This window comes from Rhineura floridana, chromosome 7 (assembly GCF_030035675.1).
Source record: "Rhineura floridana isolate rRhiFlo1 chromosome 7, rRhiFlo1.hap2, whole genome shotgun sequence".
NCBI lineage: Eukaryota > Metazoa > Chordata > Lepidosauria > Squamata > Rhineuridae > Rhineura > Rhineura floridana.
Window position 1 is genome coordinate 111,361,731 of NC_084486.1, and position 23,715 is coordinate 111,385,445.

At 41.9% G+C, this 23,715-nt stretch overlaps 1 protein-coding gene across 3 annotated transcripts in view; it reads right to left on the reverse strand.

The window, feature by feature from the left end:
* Nucleotides 1-733: 733 nt before the first annotated feature.
* Nucleotides 734-23,715, reverse strand: part of PID1 (phosphotyrosine interaction domain containing 1) — a 160,341-nt gene continuing 137,359 nt past the window's right edge. For all 3 annotated transcript variants that reach the window (XM_061636865.1, XM_061636866.1, XM_061636864.1), the window contains one exon: nucleotides 734-2,727. In XM_061636865.1, coding sequence (XP_061492849.1) covers nucleotides 2,251-2,727 — 477 coding nt within the window. In that variant the 3' untranslated portion in view covers nucleotides 734-2,250. The remainder of the gene's footprint in view (nucleotides 2,728-23,715) is intronic.

The window sequence follows — 23,715 nt, forward strand, 5'->3', positions numbered from 1 at the left end:
GAGATATTGCTGCCACACCAAGGAATAAACAAGCCAGAGGCTAGCTTTGCATTATGCGTAAACCAGAGCTTGTGGTTTGTTTCCCTCGAAGAAACCATAACCAGGAAGCTTGTTGGGGGAGGGTGCAACTTAGGAACTTTTCAGCAGTGTGGATCAGCACAATATTCATATTAAATCATAGTTTAAAATAAACTATGATTTAATGTGATGTGTGAACCAGCTCAATATCTGAATATACATCTTCAGAGAGATCACCCCTCCCAGTCAGCAGTTTGAGAAGGACGGTGGCAGGAAATATGGTGGAGAGAAGGAGGGAGAGGGACAGCCTCTCTCAGAGGTCTATGAATTAGAAAGAGTATCTCATTACCACTTCCTACAAACCTTACAGGAAGTGGTAGTGAGACACTCTCTCCAATTCATAGCGCTCTGAATGCCAAATTAGGACCTTGAAAGCAGGAAAAAAGGTAAATTATAAACTAGTATCCATCCATACCAGATCATTTTAAAATGCAATAATTCAAGATTTAATGTTTAATGGCAAATGACAAGATATCTATTGCAATTAGCTAGAAAGAAAGTTATTTTAAGTCATATTAATCTCCATTAATATGCTGTAGCACAACTCCGAATTAGCTTAATTACCATTTTAAAATGGCATATTAAAAGTGGAACATAGTATTTGAAACAAAACAGGGATGTTCATGTAAAATCATAGAGCTTAATATTATTGATCTTTAATTCAAACCTTTTTTATTAAAGTATGAATGCCTTTACCTTGCAGAATAGTTTACATACATTGGAAAGCAATAAGCATATTATTTTCAAGAAGTGCAAGTCCTCAGTATGTTCTCATGATCAATCCTCATGCTGTAACACTGATCGCACACATACACACATACACACAATCATACAAACATACAAAGTGTACATATTCACACACAATGGAGCAAACTTCTAGAGCTGTCTGCTTTGATTAGCTTTCTCTTAAGGCTTCTGTAAGGTGCCCTCGTGCCCCTAACATTACCACATTTTATGAACAAGACTGTATGAATAAAGGAGCAGCATTGCCTGCAACCTATTAATTAGCACTTGACCTTTAAGTATTTTTTAAAAATACAACAAATTTAAGTTATGAACCTTTTCATCTGTGACCAGAAAAGGGTTCAGGAAACATTAGCATGAGGTTTTGAATCACAGCAAATACTCTGCTTTCAAACCTGACCCCAAAGGGTCCATGACTTTCCACTGCAAGACACCCTGTGATCAAACCTGGCATTTGACAGCAAGTACTACCGTGTGTGTGTGTGTGTGTGTGTGTGAAAACAGACAAAGCTGATGGCAGGATTGCTGTGGAACAAATACAATGACAGAACTGAGGGAAAGCATGTGTCACAGCTCAACTAGTAACTATCCAGGGTCTTTATTTTTAAGCTATTTATATACCGCTTAAATACTGAATTATATCAATAATTACCAAATTAAAATCTCTCTCAATCTTCAGCAGTGGTTTGATCATCTCAGGCTTTCACAAACTGTTCACAATCACATTTCCCAGCCCCTCGCCCCACCTTTTGGTATCCCTGCAGTTTGTATTTTAAAACTATAGGGTTAAGTGGAAGATGAGTGGCTGCAGGTACATTTAAAAAAAGGTAAAATGAATAAAATAAAATATAACATATGATTATAATGTAAATATAAGCATCTGAATATTCAAACTGTGAAATGTGAGTTAATGTAGACTTTCAGGCTATGAATCTAAAGACTGCAGGTAGCTACTTCAGCCTGGAGGTGGTCAACAGGATTAGCAGTAGGCCACCAAACTGTATTCTCTCTCTAGAAAGAAATCCCATTTGCAACTGCATCACACCCTAGCAACAAATCCTAGAGGATTCTGTCATTAGAATTATTCCATTGACTTCAACAAATAAACTGAAATAATTTATCATCTTTATGAGCTTGAACTATAAGGGCCAAAATGAGGCTGGAAGGTGTTTTTGAAGGTAAAATGGAAACACAAGAACAAAACTTTGTCACATTTTTAAACAGCAGCAGCAGATTTCAATGTGATGCAATTATTATAAAGATGCATATATTTTAGGGAATTTACTGAATTGCTTCTTTATTTTGAAAAACTAATCAGTCAAGTGTTGGGAACCTCATCACTCCCAAATTGATCTGTTGCTTATTCATCTATATGCTTCTATTCCCAGGGCCATTTTCTGCTTTTGCTTAATCAGTAATGAGTTTAAGTCAGCCATCATCAGATTCCAATTCGTGAGACATTTCTTCAGATGAGCTATTCCTGTGGATCCGACCATCACTCTTCATGCTATGGAAAGTCTTCTTAAAGGCCTCCATCATGGCATGAGCCAACTTCTTGGCCTCTAACTTGCTCTCGCACTCTACAGCATGACAGTCCATTTGGTAGGACAAATCATCATTGATCTCCCGATAAACCCAAGCAAAAATGTTTGGGCTGACATTGTGGTCGGCAGTGCAGTAAGCAATACGTGCAACTTGGAAGGTGTCCATGTGGACAGTGGCCTCTCCTTTGAGGTCCAGTTGATGAAGCCAAACTTGGAAGGGGCGGATTTCCAGAAGGGCATTAGCTGGGAAGACGTCCTCTCTGGCAAGAGTATGCTTCTTCCACAACTCAATGACTGGTGTCTCCGTACAACCTGACAAAAACTGCATCCCTGTTGTGGAAACTTTACCCAAATATGTAACCTAAGAGAAAGAAAGGAAAATAAAGTTTGTCAACAGAACTCTTTGAAATTTCAGTTTTAACATCTTGTGAATGGTCTACACAGCACCATTAGCATCACTTGAAAACTGCTATAAGACTCTTCACTCAGCCCAAGCCATTTTTAATTTGGGATTTTCAAAGCCACTCTGGTGGCTGTATAATTACAAGTTAACTGGTGTAGCATAGTGATTAATTGGACAATGCTGTGCATGTTTACTCAGAAGTAAGGCTCAATGAGTTCAATGAGGCTTACCCCCAAGTAAGTGTTTTTAGGACTGCAGCCTAAGAGAAGTTATTTTCAGGCATTATACCTAAACAGAGAATTCTAATAAAAGTATCAGGCATAGGGCACGTGTGCCATCCCCATCCTGCTCCACTCTAATCTCCCCACACTGAACTGGAAGGTCTGAAGACAGTTTCTAAGAACGTTCAACCAAACACATAGAAACTTCCTTCAGAGCTTCCTACACAACACAGGAAAGTTGGAGCAGGTGGAGATGGCACACACAGTGTTTCTTACTCATGACAGGAATCTCTGTTGAGGCATAATACCTGAACAAACTAGAATGAGCTGCAAATCTGAGTGTCCACCGTTCAAATCTTGCTTCTGCCATTAATTGGTCAGGTGGGCCTCAGGCAAACGTCCCAGTCTCAGTACACATCAGCAATATGGGGATAATACCCATCTGCTTCACAGGGTTGTTCTAAAAATCATGATGTCAAAAGTGCTCCACAAATGCTTAGAGTACTTATGGTTGCCTCTTCCAAACTCTCCACATCTCAGATTACAACATATGTAAAAATGACTATAACAGCCCAGCACACAAAACTGAAATATTTAATTTGGACTTGGTTACAAGGCTGTTCCAAGCAGTTGCTTGGGGCACCAGAATTTTAGGGACAGCAGTGAGGTGGTGCAGCATATGACACTTTAGTTAATGGGGAGTTTTGAAAGCAAAGTGGAAAGGAAACAGAGCTATAGGTACTGCTGCAGATGTGGGGAATCAAAAGGAGGGGAGGCGAAACTGCTCCAGAATAACTGTTGGGACACAGAGGTATGCGCATGGCCAAGAACTGTGCTTCAGGTCTGGAAATGAGAAGTGGTTGACATCATGTATCCACTCTTGGCCAAATTTTGAAATCCTATTGTTTAATTATGAGTTGCAAACAACCTTTTCGTGTAAAGTGAGGGTAACAAAAAGTAATCTCACTTGGGCCAGCCCTAAGCTACTTAAGTCTACAGTTGTGGCAGCTCCCAAATGTGGTTTGCCGGGATATGTAGGCTCAAACTAAACATGACGCTAATTGTGCAGCTACAATTAACATGTATTGTTCTTGTTACATAAACAGCAACCTTCAGGAAGCCTGAGCAGCCTTGGGACAGTGGAGGAGGAGAGGGGAGGTCTTTCTATTCCTGGAAGCTTCTCCTGAAATGGAAACATTACCTTTGGAGAGGCAATTTTTGTCAGACCGCTGCAGGAACAGAAAGAAGCTGCTATTTACTTGACAAAAAAATGTGCACATGAATTGCATTCATGTAATTAGCATAATTTCTAGTTTGGCCCATAGATGCTCTGCTTCTCTCTTTTTTGGGGGCTTTAACTCTTTCCACATTCCAAGCACTGAACGGTGTGAGAGTTCACCATGCTCTTTTTTCTCCTTTGCTTTAAAAAGTTCCTCATTATAAAAATAGATCTGAAAAGCAACATGTTTATATTGTGCAAAATTGTTAAATCCAAGAGCTCAGCATGAAAATAGTTCTTTGTGTTCTTGCAGAAGTTGTTCATGTAGCATACAAAGACCCAAATGATGCTATAGTTAAAGAATAAACTTCCAAAATATTATTGGAAATCCACTATGGTTTATTCAAAAACCCTATGAACAGAGTATCCAAAATGCAACACAAGATAGTGCTGGAAGATGAGACCCCCAGGTCAGAGGGCACTCACCGAGCTACTGGGGAAGAACAGATGCTCTTGGAGGTCGCTGATTCATAGGGTCGCCTTAAGTCGTAATTGACTTGAAGGCACATAACAACAACAAAGCATCTTCTATTTGGGGCAACACAGGGAACTGCAACAGCTAAAGCTGTTTTGCAACACCTAAAGCCTTTATTTCCTATCACTAGTCCAAATAGATTAAGCTCCCCATAACATTATGGTGTTACTTAAAACTTCTAGCAGTTCCTTAAGCAAACTGGGGACATTTACATGCCCTTCCCTTCCTGTCCCTTCCAGTCTCATAGAAACTGAAGTTGCTGTAGCTGTCTGAGTCTATAGTTTGTAGAAAATAAGAGAAAGATATAAACTGCCATATTCAAAAGCTTCAGCTTATTCTCTACAGAGCCATTCTAATACATTTCATTCTTTCACACCAATTATCAAAAAACCTGCATAATAACAAAAATAGCAGTATGCATTTGAAGCTTTCTCTGAAGTCAATGGCAATTGTTGATCAAGGGCATGGAGGACTTGGCCCTCAGAGGCTTCCTACATACACTTCTGGAAACATTTAGAGCTGAAAACATTGTGAATTATTTCAAAAAAGTAGACTCTGACTGAACATAAACGCATTTGACATTGATAGAAGCTCCATTGGGAGAAAAATGCTTTGATGATGATCAATGCATTAGCAACTCTCGTAGAGGACACCTGCCCAAAATGCAGCTGAGCCACTTGAACAAACCTCAGAAGATAAAACAAAGCAAAACATGACCTTTTGGTCCTCGCCCACTCCATGATTCTATGAAAAGGATTGCTTAAAAGCTTTTTAGAACTACCTGAAAAGACAAGTTTCAGTGCTTGTGGAAAACTTCATTCCCCACATTTATCTATGAGACCGACTACTTATTCTTGTAAAGAGAGGAGGATGCCATGGCAAGGAAGGTATTTAACTCTTATTATTAATAATACATTTATATAAAATCTACATAGCACAACTCAAACAAAGTAGTTCACATACATTATGTTAGCAATCCTTACAACAGCGATAACCAGATTCTTGTGAGCACCAGAATTAATTTTTATGGAATTACTCGTGGAAAAGTCACACTAACTATAATTGTGCCTTAATATATTAAAGCATTATGACAGAAGCAGCTTTTAAAAATATGCTTTCTGAACTGATTTGTTTTAAATCTACTACATATTTCAAGAATTGTCTGTCTGTTTGTCCATCTGTTCTCTATGCATTTGGACACTTTGTAAGATATCATCACCGAATTTGGTCATCATGGTTCCTGAGATCACTATCAGGTTTTCTTCTATGTTTGGAAACCATTGGACACCATTTCTGAATCAAGATGGCAGACTGAACCAATCCAAATTGCACTGATTCAGACACCTCTGAAGATATAATCACCAAATTTGGCATGATGGTTCCTGAGATCAAGGAGTGGGTTTTGGTCTATGCTTGGAAACCATCAGGTGCCACTTTTGAATAATATGACAGACAGTCACCAAATTTGACATGATGGTTCTTGAGACTGAGGAGCAGGTTTTGGTCTAACTCTGAAGATGAATGGATAGCATTCTGAATCAAGATGGCAGACTTAACCTTTCAAAACTGCAGTGATTTGGGTCTTAAGATATAACTATCATGCTCCTGCTGAAGAAATCCTATTCAGAGAAGGACCGGGTGCTCCCTAAAGCAAATGTTACAAAGCAGCAGGCTACGTCAATGGGCAGTGAGTCTGAGCAGGGGAATCTAGGGCCTTTTGGGATCATGGAACTCCAATCTTCATTATGGTTCCTGAGATCAAGGATCAGGTTTTGGTCTATGTTTGCCCATGATTAGAAGTCATTTTGAATCACGGTGGTGGACTGAACTTTTCAAAACTACACTGACTGATTTTTGGTCTCTTAGAATTCCCAAGCAACACCAAGAATCAGGCTGCATATTTTTGATAAGCACCACTGCCAATTCCTGTAGCTAAAATTTTGTTTTTACAATTCATGAATTTCATATAGTCAGGGCACACTTTTTTAAAAGCACAAAACATTGACTATATGGTATAACACATGGATATTTTAGATTAGCACAACATCACATAATACTGAGGGCTGCAACTTAAGCAAGATAAATTCTTTGGACCCCGTAAAAACTATAAACGTATGCAATTTAACAGTCAGTAGGTAGATGCATCACCCAATGTGTAGTATATCCACTAGCCAAACACACATGCAAGCATTTGTTTTAGTATGAACAGGGATTGTGCAAGACATAGAACAAGAAGATGTCCTCCCTCCCCTTTGGGCAAACTGGCAGCTGAATCTACTTTAACATGAGTAACAGGACAGCATCCACAACCATACCTGAATGCAGATTAGCTAAGGAGCACAGGGCAGGCTGCATGCCACACACAGCTCAGTTGCCAAACACCTAGCCATTGCTTACTAACTGCTCCGCCTGGCCCCTGCTTATTGAAACAAATGCTGCAATGCATGGTGGCAATGTGTGTCACATGATCAGAGCAAGGCATATGCATCTCTGCTACTTATTGGAATGTGTGGCCTGGACTGGATGCCTCTGCCTGCCCACTCAGTCAGGGTTTGTTGCCTAACAGTCCTGTCAGTGGTACATTAGAAGAAAACAATATGAACCACCTAGCCAAGGACAGCAATAAGCCGTTAGAGTGCTAGCTCAGGAGAATGGGAATGGCTGGGGTTGCCATTGCTGCCCCTCCCCCCAGTGTCTACAGCCATCTTACTCTGGCACTGCATCTTATAATCCAGTGGTGAAAGTAGGACAGCCAGTGGAGGGTGGTGATGGTGGACTGCTCCATTTTGGATCCCCCTTCTTAGGAAAAAAAATCAATGTATAAGTCCTAAACACGTGTCCTGGGATACAGCCAATGCTAATTTCATGTGGGTGAACAGTCAAACTCTCAGTGATTCACTGAAAATTAGCTTTTAGTAGGTTCAGGTGATAGGCTTCATATAATACAGGAAGTGGAGGGGGAGGCTTAACAGCATTTTATTAAACTCTAGTAATAAAGTGTCTTTTATTACCTCACTATTCTTCAGGTATATACATATAGTGGACCTTTATTGTTGTGGCACTGACCCTATGGAACTCCCCTTAAATATTAGACAGCTGCCATCTCCATTATCTTTTCAGTGCCTATAGAAGACCTTCCTCTTTCAACAAGCCTTTTAAGTAGAGACCTTATCTCAGTTTGTGTCTGTGCTAGAATTGCTTTTTAAGGTGTTTTTAAAAGATGTTTTGTTTCAATATGTTTTTAAAGATGTTTTGTTTTTAAGATGTTTTAAAGTGCCTTTAAGTGTTCTTGTTTGCCACCCTGGGCTCCTTCTGGAGGAAGGGCAGAAAATAAATAAATAAGCAAGCTATATTGTTTTATTATATCCTGTAGTAGCTTGAGATGCTCATATGGTTTTTCAAAGGGTGTGTAAAAAGAAGACATCCAACGCAACTTTCCTGGCATACTAAAGTTGTCTATTTTCTTTCTACCCTTTCTCCTGTCAAATGGGAATTTTTATCCAAGTCTTTTCCCCACTGGCAAGCGTCTACAATGATCTCAAACACAGCTGCACTTTCAACTATTAACAGTTATTAGGTCCATGTGAACACACTAACCTTTAGGGACAAACTAAAACCCATTTCAAAAGATTTTACTTTTCATATAAGTCTTGTAACTAAATATATACATTTGATTCAAGGTACAATCTGCAGGAAACTACAGCATCTAGAGCAGGGATGGGTCCAGGGTTATGGCTCAGGAGCTGCTTCTGTTAGCAGTACAGAACTGAGAAGGAGGCTAGAATGCAGGCCTGATTGTGCATTATCCTGAGTGTAGTTAATTGCCTGTTTTGATTATCTTTGACAGAGGCCCTCTTATGTATCCCAACAACGTCTCAAATACATCTGGCTGGGAAAAGGGACAGGATCACCTAGATTTAGCATTCCCTCCTAAGGGGAGCTGGCCTTGCTAATCTCTCTAATGGACTTTAACCACATTGGAACACTTTCCTTTTTGTGCAGTCTTTTGGTGTAATGGTTTAAATTTCTTGGAAACTGTTTTAAGTGTTTTTTAGGAGCTCTTTGGTTATTATTTTAAACTCTGCTTTTTAATATTTATTTATTTATTAAATTTATATCCCACCCTTCCTCCTAGAAAGAGCCCATAGTTTTTTCCACCACTGATCTGCCTTAATGTTTTCAGATGGAAATGTTTTAAATCATCAGACACACTGTTTATGAGTGTCACAGATTTCACCTGTTTGGGCCACTGCTTGGCCACCCACTCATTATTTGTGACACTGTCCCGACCTTTTCCAAGCAATACACAGTTAAGAATTCCTGAAGGCAATTGCTTTATATAGAAATTGGCACTAAACCACTAGTCTTTTGTGGGTATAGGAGTTATTTTAGCATGCTATATTTTTATATTTCAGCTTGATTTTTGTAATTTATCTTTGTTTTTGTAAATCGCTCTGGAAGCATTGCTAAAGTAAACGAAATATATACTATAGGAGCCAAATCTGATCAGAACCGCAGTGTTAGGGAAAGAGGTTAGCCTTTTTTTTCTCCTGAGCAGTTTCTGTATGAAAAGTGCTTTCCCAAAGCTGCTATTTGCCAGCGGGTTTTTGCCAGGCTTTCTTGCCATAGGAAAAACAGAAGCTTGGGGAACAATTTTCAGTGGGAAAATGGCAGGGAGGGCAAAGTTTAACCTCTTCCCTAAAGTTCTGGTCCTGATTCAGTTCATCTCCCCCAAATGATATTGTACTGTTAAAAATGATATTGAACATTTTTATAATCTATGCTTTTTAGCACTTCTGCTTGCTAGCTTATTTACATTCTGTCTATATTATTCAGGCAAAATTGTTTCAGTTTATTTTCAGCAGCTTTTAAGTTTTAACTAAATGTAGACGTGCTAATTCCTTAGTCTATTACAAGATTAATGACTAGTTAACTTTCTTATGGTATCCAGTTCAATGTGGCTTGCCCTATAATCACCGGGGGGGGGGAGAGATTAGAAGATGTAACAAAATATATAATTTGTTTAGGCAAACTCTTATGCATTGTACTGCTCTAAGTGTTGGTTGCCTTTGCAGACTAATTAGCTAAACTGTCATTAGGGAAAACATTGCTTGCTTTAGACCAAGATGAGATACACAAATAGCAATTGCGAAGAGAAGTACTTATTACATTACAGAAGAGTAGTTGGGAAGGCGTATAGCTCAGTTGTGGAGCAGTGGTGGAGCATTTGCTTGAAAAACATCACAGATTCAAAGCCTGGTATCTTCAGGTAGGGCTGGAAAGACTCCTATCTGAAACCCAGCAGACGGACAATACTCTTACACAATATAAGGCAGTTTCCTATGCTGCAGTGAGTCTGGAACAAATAGCTCAGTAGCAGCGCATCCTCCCAGGTACAATCCATAACATCTCTAGGTAGACTGCAAAAAGACTTCTGTCTGAAACCCTGGAGACTGCTGCCAGTCAGTGTAGATAATTCTGAACTAGATGGACCAATAGCCTGACTCAGCATAAGGTTGTTTCCTATGTACATTCACAGCTACACTTACACTGAAGCGTAATCTTTATTACAGAAAATGATTAATGCATCAGGTTCTGCCCTGCAAAGTTTTAGTGCAAAAAGGGGAATGAATCCATTCCACTCTTCCAAAACTCCAGAGGAGGAGTAGGCCTCTCTGTGCACGTTCCATGGTTAGTGGGGAACAAGGGAGGCAACAATATAGCCATGTCTTTAGTGCATTGGAGGTCTCAGAACAAGAGAGAGGGGAACCTCAGAAAAATGAAAAATACTGGAGTCTTGCTAGACCATAGAAAGGCAAGAGAATACCTAGCATGGACTACAGGGGAGTCCCTCAGTATGCAATGGGCACAATCTGTATTGCACATATCTACCTCATTAATTTCAAGAATAAGTGTGGAACCTCAAATAAAGAAGTGGGGCCTGTGGCCACTCCAGATTCTGGCAAGGGCATAATTTCATCCTTACATCATGCTACATCTTTTAGTATTGTGTTCCCAAAAGGATAGAGCGTTTTAACACTTCTTTCTGAAAATTCAAGGAACTTCGCAAAGATTGTGTATGTGTTAGAAATGGGGGGAGGCACAAAATAACACAGCCTGCTTTCAAAGATACCAATGACATCACATAATATAGAGCAAGTGGGTTACCAAGGAGATAAGGCTCAGTCTAGCAAGCATTTCTGAACACCTTCTTCATGGTTCAATGAGATCTGACAGTATTCAGTGTTTAGGATGCTTTAAGACATGAGCTGGGAAAATATCCTGATTTACAGCTGATTTAAATTATTTTCCAATATGGTTAGAAGCTGAAATCTTACTTGGGTCAAAGGCTTTAGCCGATACTTGATTTTTCTGCTGTAAAAAAAGACCACTTGTAAGCTTTTCATGAAAAAAAAGGTATTTCTCCTATTATGTTGCTTTTCCACCTACCCACCCACCTCAAGCAAGAGAATAGTCCACCATAACCAAGGCTGCATCATTCATGTCTGGTTGCAGCCTTCCTGATGCTCTGCACTGTGCAAAATCAGTGAGAAAGCTTGTGGTTAAAAGTATACAATACTGTACCAAAAGAAGTAGTTTTTGATACAACAGCTGGGCTGTATACCCACTGCACAATAAGACGGCATCACAGCATTCAAGGGTGGCTCTACATCTTGAATGGTGTAGCCTTGGATAAAGGAGAGGCCAGCTCTTCCTGCACCCTCATGCTGATTAAGATGCCTTTGCTACTTGTGAATAGCTAGATGTGTTTCGGTGTTTCTCTTAATGTTATCAAAGACAGCTTAGGTTGGCATAGCTGCTCATAACTGAAATTGAACAATCATCTACTTTTTGGACTACAAGTGTTGTTTTCAAGTAACAATATTCTTAAATAAAATTAATAGGCCATGGTTTGATTTGATGCAGTGTTATAAACTGTCTAACTTAAGAGAAATTGCTACAATACTTTGATATATCTAAAACAGAGAAAGAAAGAGAACACAGACACCTGGCCTTCACGGTGAACAGCATGGTGGCCACTCAGCATGTTAAAATGCTACCTATTCAGGTACTATTCAATTTCACAGTGCTACTTTCAGAACATTCTGTTGTGACTGGGCATTTTACTATTTGCAGTAGAGAAGACAAAACAGGGCATACAGAATGCTAGGCATACCATTTTTTAAGATAAGGATGGGCAGAAGATAGAATGTATTCCACTGGTAGACCATGAGCCAATTTCTGCTACTTAAGTGAACATAGGTAGCTGCTTTATACAGATAGCTCCGTCAATATAGTTCGGTGTTGTCTACAACTCTACACTAACTAGCAATGGCTCTCCAGGGTTTCAGACAAGGGACCTTCCCAGCCCTATCTGGAGATTTTGGGGAATTGAACCTGGGACCTTCTGTATACAAAGCAGATGCCCTGTGGCTGACATGTAACCCTTCCCCCTACTGCCTGCTGGTTTGGGGATCTTGCAAAGAGTTTTGGACTCAGTGGACTAATTTGATCCAGCATGACACTAGTGTTCTTAAGAGAGAAGAATCAGGATGATTAAACACGTATTATTAGAAGTAGTAAAAATATACATTTAAAATGTATACAGAGTATTTCATACACATTATCTAGCTGTAAATCTTACAACAATATTGCAGACAGTGGATTAAAGCTGAGAGAGTGCGGCTTGGCTAATGCCACCTAGTGAATTTATGACAAAGGCGAGATTCAAACTGGGGACATCCTGATTCATAGCTCAGTCTCTCAGCCACTACACCACACCAGCTACCTTAGTTGTTTCTTGTTAACAACAGTAAAGAAATTCTGAGTATGCACACCTGTTTTGTAAATTTAGCACAAGTAGATGGACCACTGGGATTGTATTTTAAAAAATAGCCATGCAAGGCTGAGGTTAGCCTGCCCTGCTCAAGGGTATAATAGGCAAATGGAACTGGTGCCTGTCAACAATTCTAGCCTGCAGAATCAGGCTGTTCAACTACATCTAGACACTGCAAGAGCAATGACGTTAATGGAAACAATATGCTGTGTGGTAATAAGTGCCACAGAAGAAGTGAAGAGAGACATTAAGAAGAAAGTTATTTTTGTTCCCCAAACCAAATATTTTATGGGGAACATTAGTACGAAAACATTAGAACTCTGCATAGGCCCAATATTCCATTTTAGCAAAACAGTTCGACAAAAATATCCTTGTGTAATTCTAACTTTCCTCTCTCCCGTTAGTCAAAGTTAAGCCATTATCTGAAACACAGCACAAGCACTTGTTGGACACATTTAAGCCGCCCAAGGGCTTCATATCACCACCGCCACCCCAGTTTTACTTTTAAGCCTAGGCATCAAGCAAATGGATCATTTCACAGCTCTTCTTTCTTGCTTCATTTATTGAGCTTATTGGAATCTCCAGTGTGCATGTGCTTGCAAGCCCGCACGCACATGCGCACAAACACGCACACACAACCTACGAAATAACTTTCTGTAACTCCTGTTTATTTCATAATCAGATCTCTTTGATAGACTCATTTACAATCTATTCCTAAGAATCCCATGATCTCAAATTAACTGTAGGTGTGTTAAATTGTAAGAGAATGCTAGAGCATCTATACTTAATAACAGAAATATAAAACATACTTTCTCATAAACTAAAAACCAAGGAAAATGGTGTAGCATTGGCTAGACCTGAACTTAATGAATGAGCAAAAATGTGAACACAATTGAAATTCATGGGATGACAATGGGGCAGTCACTATTTGTCAGCGTACCCTGCTGTGAGGATAAGATGCTGAACAAATCATTATTTAATTTATATGCTGCTTAATGTCAAAATATACTTCTAAGGTGTTTACAATAATAATAACCCAATTACACAGCCATTAAAATATAAGCATCCGTAATTAAAATACACAATAAAATAATAACATTAATACCCACAATAAAATATGTAATAAAACAATGTCATTAAAACACAAAATTAAACAGAAGACTCAGGTTGAGACATCAAAAGAATGCCTGTGTAAACAGGTGTGTCTTCAAAATCTGGCAAATGCCAATACAGATGGCTTCTTGTATTTCAGCAGGGAATGTATTCTATTTGGTACCACCAGTGAAAAAGCCTACCTCCATGTCACCGTCCTGATATCATAGGAAGGATAGGATATAAATGAGATAGGTAGGCAAACCAAGAAATGAAGAAATTCACTCAAAGTTTGGTCTAGCCCTATCTCATGGGTACTGTATCAGCAAAAAAAAAAACCCTTGAGGTTTAAGAAGTACATGTTACCAAATTGTTCCAAGCTACACAGGAAGTGGATTGGACTGTGAAAGACCAACCCAAATTGTGTTTGCATTTTTGTAGGGCAGTATAGTATCTCAGAGAGGAGGTCAGGTCTCCTGCTCCCCTGGTGCATTCACTACAGCTGCCCAATTTTCCTGCTTTTTAAAGTTTGATAGAAATTTATGTTGGCTATGGGTACTTTCTTAAACCACAAGGGTTTTTTTTGCCTATTAGTGAATTTCTCTGCTGTTTAATCCAAGAGGTAAGAAATGGGATCCTGTGCAAGTTTGCTGAGAATGGATTGATCATTTGTATGCTTATTGAGTTCAATGGGATTTACTCCCCTGCAATCATGCTTAGGATAGGTGAAACTGACCACAGGAGGATGGGAAGGAGGATGGGCAGAGGTAGGGGAGAAAGGGCAGCGGGGAGGAGGGGGATGGGAGCAGGCAGGAGAGGAGGAGGGCAGGTTTGATCATTTGCATGCTTATTGAGTTCAGTGGGATTTACTCCAGTGTAATCATGGTTAGGATAGAAACTGATCATGGGGGGGAGGAGGAGAAGAGTTAGGGTGGGAGGGCTGGAGTGGGCAGGGGAGGAGGAAGAAGTGCGAAGGAGGGGAGAGGAGAGGGAAAGGAGGGGAGGGGGAGGGGAGAGGAGAAAGAAAGGAGGAGAGAGAGGGAGGGAGGGGAAAGAGAGGAGGGAAAGAAGAGAGGGGGAAGGGAGGGGAAGCAGGTCTGATCATTTGCATGCTTTTTGAGTTCAATGGGATTTACTCTAGTACAACGATGCTTAGGATAAACTAACCTGGGGGAGGGGCAGGGAGGGGGAAGGGGAAGAGAAGGGGAGGGGAGGAAGGGCAGGGGGAGGGAGGGAGGGGGAGGGAGGGGGAGGAGATTGGATGGGTGAGCACTGGGCAGAGAGAAAGCCCCTTTCATTTCCAAAAGGAAAACATTGTGAACAGTATCATTGTTTTTCAGCGTTTCCCCCATCTTTTTATTCGACAACAGACACATGTAGTCTCCCATCCAAATTTAAACCAAAGCTGTCCCTGGCCACATCCACACCAGACCTTTATTCTACTTTAAACAATCATGGCATCCCCCAAAGAATCCTGGGAAGTGTAATTTGTGAAAGGTGATGAGAGTTGCTAAATTCCCTTCACAGAGATACAATCCTCAGAAGAGGGGCTGATTGTTAAACTACTCTGGCCACTGGAGCTCTGTCAGGGGAATAGGAGTCTCCTAACAACTCTGAGTACCCTTCACAAACTACACTTCCCAGAATTATTTGGGGGAAGCCATGACTGTTTAAAGTGGCATAAATTGCGGGTGTTGGGTGTGTCCCCCTGATTAACCATGCAAAACAGCTGCTCATCTGGCTTTTAGAACACTGACAAGTTGTTTTTTACTGAGCATGGCCTGTGCTATCATAGAGCCCAATGTAAAATTTCTTAAATTAATTAAAAATCAGCCATGCATTTTTTTTTTACGTTTAAACTGCAGAAGTGAATGGGCAGAAAAATGGCAAATGCAATTCAATATAAACAAGTGTAAAATTATGCATATTGGAGCAAAAAATCTGAATTTCACATATACGTTCATGGGGTCTGAACTGGCGGTGACCGACCAGGAGAGAGACCTCGGGGTTGTAGTGGACAGCATGATGAAAATGTCGACCCAGTGTGCGGCAGCTGTGAAAAAGGCAAATTCCATGCTAGCGATAATTAGGAAAGGTATTGAAAATAAAACAGCCGATATCATAATGCCATTGTATAAATCTATGGTGCGGCCACATTTGGAATACTGTGTACAGTTCTGGTCACCTCATCTCAAAAATAGAGTTGGAAAAGGTTCAGAAGAGGGCAACCAGAATGATCAAGGGGATGGAGCGACTCCCTTACGAGGAAAGGTTGCAGCATTTGGGGCTTTTTAGTTTAGAGAAAAGGCGGGTCAGAGGAGACATGATAGAAGTGTATAAAATTATGCATGGCATTGAAAAAGTGGATAGAGAAAAGTTCTTCTCCCTCTCTCATAATACTAGAACTTGTGGACATTCAAAGAAGCTGAATGTTGGAAGATTCAGGACAGACAAAAGGAAGTACTTCTTTACTCAGCGCATAGTTAAACTATGGAATTTGCTCCCACAAGATGCAGTAATGGCCACCAGCTTGGATGGCTTTAAAAGAAGATTAGACACATTCATGGAGGACAGGGCTATCAATGGCTACTAGCCGTGATGGCTGTGCTCTGCCACCCTAGTCAGAGGCAGCATGCTTCTGAAAACCAGTTGCCGGAAGCCTCAGGAGGGGAGAGTGTTCTTGCACTCGGGTCCTGCTTGCGGGCTTCCCCCAGGCACCCGGTTGGCCACTGTGAGAACAGGATGCTGGACTAGATGGGCCACTGGCCTGATCCAGCAGGCTTTTCTTATGTTCTTAAGATGAAGGTCAGAGTATGGGGCAAGGTCAGTTAATAGGATGCAGGTACTCTGTGAATGTGGCTGATTTTTAGTTAATTTCAACAAATGATGAGACCACTGGCAGAAAAAAGTCTGATTTTTTTCTCTTGGTTTACACTTTAAACTCTCAATTCTCTTTCAGTATTTTGTTTATTGCCATGAAAACGTAAGAGGGTTGTTAAGCAATCATTTCTGAGTTCAGAACTATAAGTTTTGTAAGGTTTTGTTTTGAAATGAGCTTATGAGAAGCAGCAGAATAGCATGGGGAGTATTTTTAATTTAACATTGTGGAATGTGAAAAATCCATGCTGGCTATAGTATACAGCCACTCTTGTGGCTGTATAATGAAGAGAAGGACATTTAAATGAATGCAAATTAAATTTCAGGTTCAACATGGAGATGTACGTGGACCAAAAACCACTTAAGGGGTCAAGGGAGCTCAAACACTCTAACCTTCTTGACAGCCAAATTAACTCCCACTGTTTTCACAGTATGGCTTGGTCATTATTACTAATTTCGCTTGGGTCGGGGTCACAATGTTAGCTCCTACATATTTGATTCTGGCACCCAGGAGTTTGAAGTTAGGCTTCCCAGGATTAATTTATTACTTTAATCTGTTTATATGAATGCTTACATTTGTCTTCTCATTCACTCAAAGTGCCTTTGCCAAATGGATAGACTATACATTGTTGAAACAAACTAATTCCATTCCCAGCTGATACAAAGCTGTACACGTAGCTGCTTTGCTCACATTCGTTCCTTGTTATTCCCCTTTCCTTCTCTCTCTTTGCTATCTCCTCCACAACTGAAACACAGATTGAAAGCTCCTCATGACTGGGACCCACAATTTTGCTGTTGTTACTCTGTGAATCACCAAATACACTATGCCAGTATTAAAGGGGTTGACTGCTTTAACAGGTTATAGTGCTAGAAACCCACAGTCTCCCAGCTTTGCACTGGCATTGAATCCTACACTCCATTGCCATAAAGCACAGCACCAGAGTGGACTGATATAAAATTAGAAAACAGTAAAAATAGGTAGATAGATAAAAATAGGTAGGTAGATAGGTAAATAGATAGATAGATGTATCACTGAACACTAAAGTCAGGATCATTCAGACCATGGTATTCCTGATCTCTATGTATGGAGGTGAAAGTTGGACAGTGAGAAAAGCGGATAAGAGAAAAATCAACTCATTTGAAATGTGGTGTTAGAGGAGAGCTTTGTTCATATCATGGACTGCGAAAAAGACAAATAATTAAACCACAACTATCACTAGAAGCTAAAATGAGGGAACTGAGGTTATCATACTTTAGACACATCATGAGAAGACATGATTCACTAGAAAAGACAATGATGTTGGGGAAAACAGAATGGAGTAGAAAAAGAGGAAGGCCAAACAAGAGATGGGTTGATTCCATAAAGGAAGCCACAGACCTGAACTTACAAGTTGCGAGTGAAGGGGCGAAATAAGACAAGGACACATCAGCTTGGGTTGAACAAGGGCCACTTTATTAAACTATACAAAAACACCTTTTAAAGTGACCTGCAGAGGGAAACCTAGGTGCGGAACTATCTATAAGCAAGCATCTTGCCAGACAGCTCATGGGCGACCAGCCCCTGCTTGGGACAAGGGCAAGCCCCATCTGCTTACCCCTTCCGCCAGCCACACCCAGTAGGTAAGTAGGGGGGCCTTCTCAGGTCACCACCCCCCGGGGCCGCACAACCCTCGGGTGGATGAGTTAAGTTGGCCCCAAAAGCAGCCCATATCCTGCCCTCAAGCCACAAAGCTCTGACAGACAGGCCTCTGGAACCGCCAATCACCTCCAAAGGTGCCTAAGGGGGCCACCAAGCTGTCCTTACCTATTTCCCTTTCCGCACCTTCCCGCCACAAAAAGGGGACAAATCTCTATTTAGTCCCCTTCCACCCACTGCCGAGAAGCACCTCTCGCAGACACCTCTGCAGGTCTGCCAAAAAGACATTACCTGTGTCAGACAGGTGAACGCCATCGGCCCTGTACAGTTCACCCATCCAATGCTGAATGCAGGGTGTGAAATAGCCAACCTCCCCTGCCCCAGAATAGCCAACCGAATTTGCCGGTTGGCCTTATTTCGCGCTTGGTCCATCCCTATCGGGCTCCAGACACCATGCCAAACCCTTCGCGGGAGTATGTCTGACCAAAGCAGACGTACCAAAGGCCGACGTTGCCTTATTAACTGCATGCCATGCATGCCTGCCAAACTGAGGGCCATGCCCTTTCGTTGCAAGTGAGGGCCATGCCCTTAAGTAACTGAGGCCATCGTTGCCTCCTGAACTGCATGTCCGCACATGTCTGCCAAACTGAGGGCCATGCCCTTCCGTTGCCTCGCCAAGTGCATGTCTGCACATGCCTGCCAAACTGAGGGCCATGCCCTTAGGTAACCGAGGCCATCGTTGCGTCCCAAACTGCATGTCCGCACATGCCCGCCACCTGAGGGCCTTGCCTCAAATACTGAGGTCATTCCCAACTCGGGGAATGACCACCACATGTGGAGATGTCCGCACTGAACCAAGCTGGAACAAAGTGGGTAGGAGCCCGTACCAAAGTATTCCTCGCCAGCCAAGCCACCACACTGCAGCCCATTGACTGAGGCCTAACTGTAAGCCCAGGATAGGGCGCGCAGCTGCTCCATCCCTGTCCAGCAACATTGCTGGTCCATCAATGTTATACAGGTACAACTCCCTTCCATGGAGACATCTGATTGTTGGAGGCCCCATTGAAACAAATCTCCCTTGGATCCGGCCACCACCTCACCTATCCTAAAAGCTCCAAAAACCAGCGTAAAGGGTGCTGCCTGGAATAGTCTGGCTTCATAGCTTGAGGTGCATACTGTTTTTCACTGGCCCACCATACTCAATAAAATGTCTCGTGAGAAAGGGCTGTTGGCAAGTAAAAAGTTCCTAAGAGTATTTTTCCATGGCAGAGTTACAAGGCCAAGTAGCTCACAAGGCTGGAGTAGTCGTGCACTCCTCAAGGACACGTTGCCAGGACAACCAGCTGTCTTATCAGTATATAGCTGGAAACTGAAACTGGCAGAGTGTGGGGGTCAAAGAGTTTGTTAGCAGAGCTTGTATGTATGTTCAGAACTTTCTTGTCAGTAAAGTGACTCTTAAAACCTATAACTTGTCTGGCTGAGTGATTCAACTGGGATCTAGCCTGTCACTATTCTGTTCTGCATCCTGGGCATCTGCTTGTGCCCAATCCAACATCCAACAAGGGCAACGGGGATCGAGGGTGGCAGGGTGTTCTCTAGCCCACCCAGCTAACATACGGCAGACTCTAAAGTCTCTGGAATAGGTGGGAAAATCATCAGCCTTTACCTCAAAGTGCTTGGACTGAGAGGCCCAGTCTCCAGCCATTCACTAGGCAATCCCAGCAGGTGAATCACCGAATAGACCACTCTGGCGCATAGCCTTTGCCGGCCCAGAAGTCCTGGGAAAAACCCCTCCTGCATTCTGATAGCTGTTGAGTGTGCTGGGGCGACAGACCGGCTTATGGCCATCTTTGACTCCGCTCCCCAATCTCCCAACGTGCGGTTGCACAGCACAGCTGAACTGCTCCATCTGAGTCCATGACAGTACCTCAATAAAACAGTGTCAATACTCTACCTGACCACGCCCCAAAAGAAAACATTAAAATCTGGGCACTAGAGAACAAAGGAACAGACGAGGGCCATAACCCTACAGTTCCGAAATAGAAGGAAGTCACAGACCTGTCCCATGACCATGTTATCTCACTAAAATGGACGGGAGAGTTCCCAAGCCTCACTGCCTATAAGTCCAAGCCTGCAGCCACCACAAAAACCCCGATGCATCCATGGACTTCCAGTTCTACCTCCCAGCCCTACCTAGAGATGCTATGGACCTTCAGCCTGCAGTTCAGATGCTCTAGCCCTGAGCTATGTCATGTAATTCTACAACAAGTTAGTTAGTTCTTCCCCAGGAGTGTGGGAAAACTAGACCAAATGATTTGGGCCAGAATATAAAATGTAACCTGCAATTTGGCTCTAATTTCTTGATCAATATTTGATCACAACAAGCATTAAATTATACAGCCACAACCCTGAACCTGTAGTAAGGCTGTGAAAGCCCTGCTACAACCTCATAAACCACTGGAAAAGACCTCTAATACCTGGAGGGCAGACAAGAAACACTTTCTTGGCCTAACTGGCATGAAGCCATTACTGACTGACCACATGAGTATGATTGGTGGTGAATTAGGTGGTATGCCCAGGAAGGTTAACACCAGGCAGGATGGTCCATTGACACAGCCATAAGATGAACCAGTTACATAGCCATTCCATAATCTGTGACATCAGGTGTTAACATGCACCCAATTTTTTTACCCTCTCATCCCGACAGCCCCTTCAAGGAAGGAGCTGAAGCGCTCCGTGTGAGAATAGAGCAGCCCATATATAATGCTCTACCTCATAGAATTGACTGAAAAGGCAAAAACCCAGCAGCTATGAATCCCCTTGTATCCCCACAGTAGATGAAAAAACAGATTAGATGTCATACTTTCCCATAGGCAGTGCATTAACTAACTGGTAGGAAGCCATTACTGATTGCCATTGTGTCTATGCCCAAGACAAATTTAAGAGTGCAGGCCCTTAAGGCAAGCCCGAGACTACAATATGGGATCCAGAAACTGAAAGAAAACCCCATAACAAAACAAACCTCCCCAGGAACTGGGCAGTCTGCAAGCAAGGTCCCAGTACCTGGAGCTTAACAGGGGAGGGACGCTTTCTTTGAGCAGCTACTGCTGGGTGCTTCTCCTCACCGCTGTGAGGGCCACTAGCCTCATATTTCCCTGTTTCATATAAAGAAAGGAAATCATTTATGAGTAAGCACACTTTCCCAGCCACCATTTTAGTGCAGCTAACCCAGTTCCCCAAAGCACAGATGCTGGGGATATGGCGCTGCCACCCATATTTGGCCCACTGCAGCGGCCTCCCCCTTGTAGGCTTCCAAACACCTATCATAATAGATGTCCAAAATGCAAAATTAACATCCTATATCCCTTTCTAGTAAATGATATCATAAATCCAAGAGCAGCAGATGCTGAGGATGTGTTGCTGTCACCAATATGTGGCTGCACTATAGCAGGTTTTCCAACACATATCAAAATAGATGAGCCAATGCAACAGTTGCACGCTATATGTAATTCCAGGTAATGATATCAGAAGCCCTAACTAAAATGTAATTTCAGGTAATGATGTTTCGTTGTTGGTGCCACAATCCTCAGTAAAGGGGGGAAGAGTCTGCCTGGACCTTAAAAAGCAGCCCATGTCAATAAGAGTCTAAGATCCTGTAATATGAGGGATCTCTATTAGGCAAATCGGGCTTTCCTCTTTATTCCTATTCCCCAATCAATATGATTACCATCTGCTAAACTTTCCATTCCTAACTAGATTCAGGTAAATGCCTCTTCTGTCTCAGAGTGAACAAATAGCCTTATCTCCACCCTTATTATTATATAACTATGAAAGGCCCAAAGGCTAAAAAGGCTCACTAGGCCCCACCAATATACTAGTATGTAGTATAATAACCATATAATTAAGTAGTTCAAACCTCATACATGCCCGGGCCTAGCAAGAAGTTGTATCTATGTCTGGGCCTAGCAAGAAGTCATAAGCCTCACGAAAGGGTTCTGCCATCTAGGGTTGCCAGGTTGGAACCATCCAAAAACCTGAGAAAATGGGGGGAGGCCCTAGTGACATCAGGGGGCAGGCCCTAGTGACATCAGGGGGCGGGCCCTAGTGATGTCACAGGGCAGGCCCTAGTGACATCACAGGGTGGGCCCTAGTGATATCATTAAACATGATACATTGTATCAACCACAGTTGCTTGGAGCATACCATTCAAAAAAAATTCTCTGGAGATTAAAATAGAAATCTTACCTAAAATAGGGTGTTCCTAGGTCCATCTGAAGTGACAAGGTCATTCTTTCTCACAAGCTTAGGGTGATGCAAAATGGAAATGGACTGCCTTCAAGTTGATCCCAGATAGGGTCTTCATGGTAAGCAGTACTCAGACAGAGGTGGTTTACTATTGCCTTCCTCTGAGTCTGACAGGCAGTGACTGGCCCAAGGTCACCCAGGGAGCTTCATGGCTGTGTGGGGATTCGAACCCTGGTCTGCCAGGTCACAGTTCAACGCCTTTAGGGAACATTTAATCTAGCTTACTTGCTTCTGGCAAGAAGGGTTTACGTGCCCTCAGGCCAGGCCATTATTGGAAGAAAGGAGCTTAGTGTTGCAGAGACGTTAGATGGGAGCACAGATAGATGCCCCTGAAGGCAGCAACTGTAAACATGCTTATTAAGGAACTAAGCCCCATAGAACTCAATAGGACTTACTTCTGAGTAGATATGGTTGCAGCCATGTTAAGGACAAGGGAGGGCATTCTAGGCAAAACAGACAAATAATTGGGTGTCAGAACAAATTAAACCAGAACTATCACTAGAAGCTAAAATGATGAAACTGAGGTTATCATACTTTGGACATATCATGAGAAGACATGATTCACTAGAAAAGACAATAATGCTGCGAAAAACAGAAGGGAATAGAAAAAGAGGAAGGCCAAACAAGAGATGGATTGATTCCATAAAGGAAGCCACAGACCTGAACTTACAAGATGTGAACAGGGTGGTTCATGACAGATGCTCTTGGAGGTCACTGATTCATAGGGTCGCTATAAGTTATAATCGACTTGAAGGCACATAACAACAACAACAAACCTCCCTGATAGACTGTGGGAATGCTGTGGACACAATATATTTCAACTTTAGCAAAGCTTTTGACAAAATGCCACATGATATTCTGATTAGCAAGCTAGCTGAATGTGGACTGGATGGAACAGCTATTGGGTGGATCCACAGTTGGCTACACAATCATATTCAGAGTGCTAATCAATGGTTTCTTCTCAACCTGGGGGGGGTAACTAGCGGGCTACTATAGGGCTTGGTCTTGGACCCAGTGCTCTTCAACATTTTTATTAATGACTTGGATGAGGAGGGGCAGGGAATGCTTATCAAACTTGTAGATGATGCAAAATTGGGAGGAATACCTAATTCCCTGGAAGACAGAAACAAAATTCACAGGGATCTTAATAGGCTGGAGCATTGGGCTAAAAACAGCAGAATGAAATTTAACAGGGATAAGTGTAAAGTTCTACACCTAGGAAAA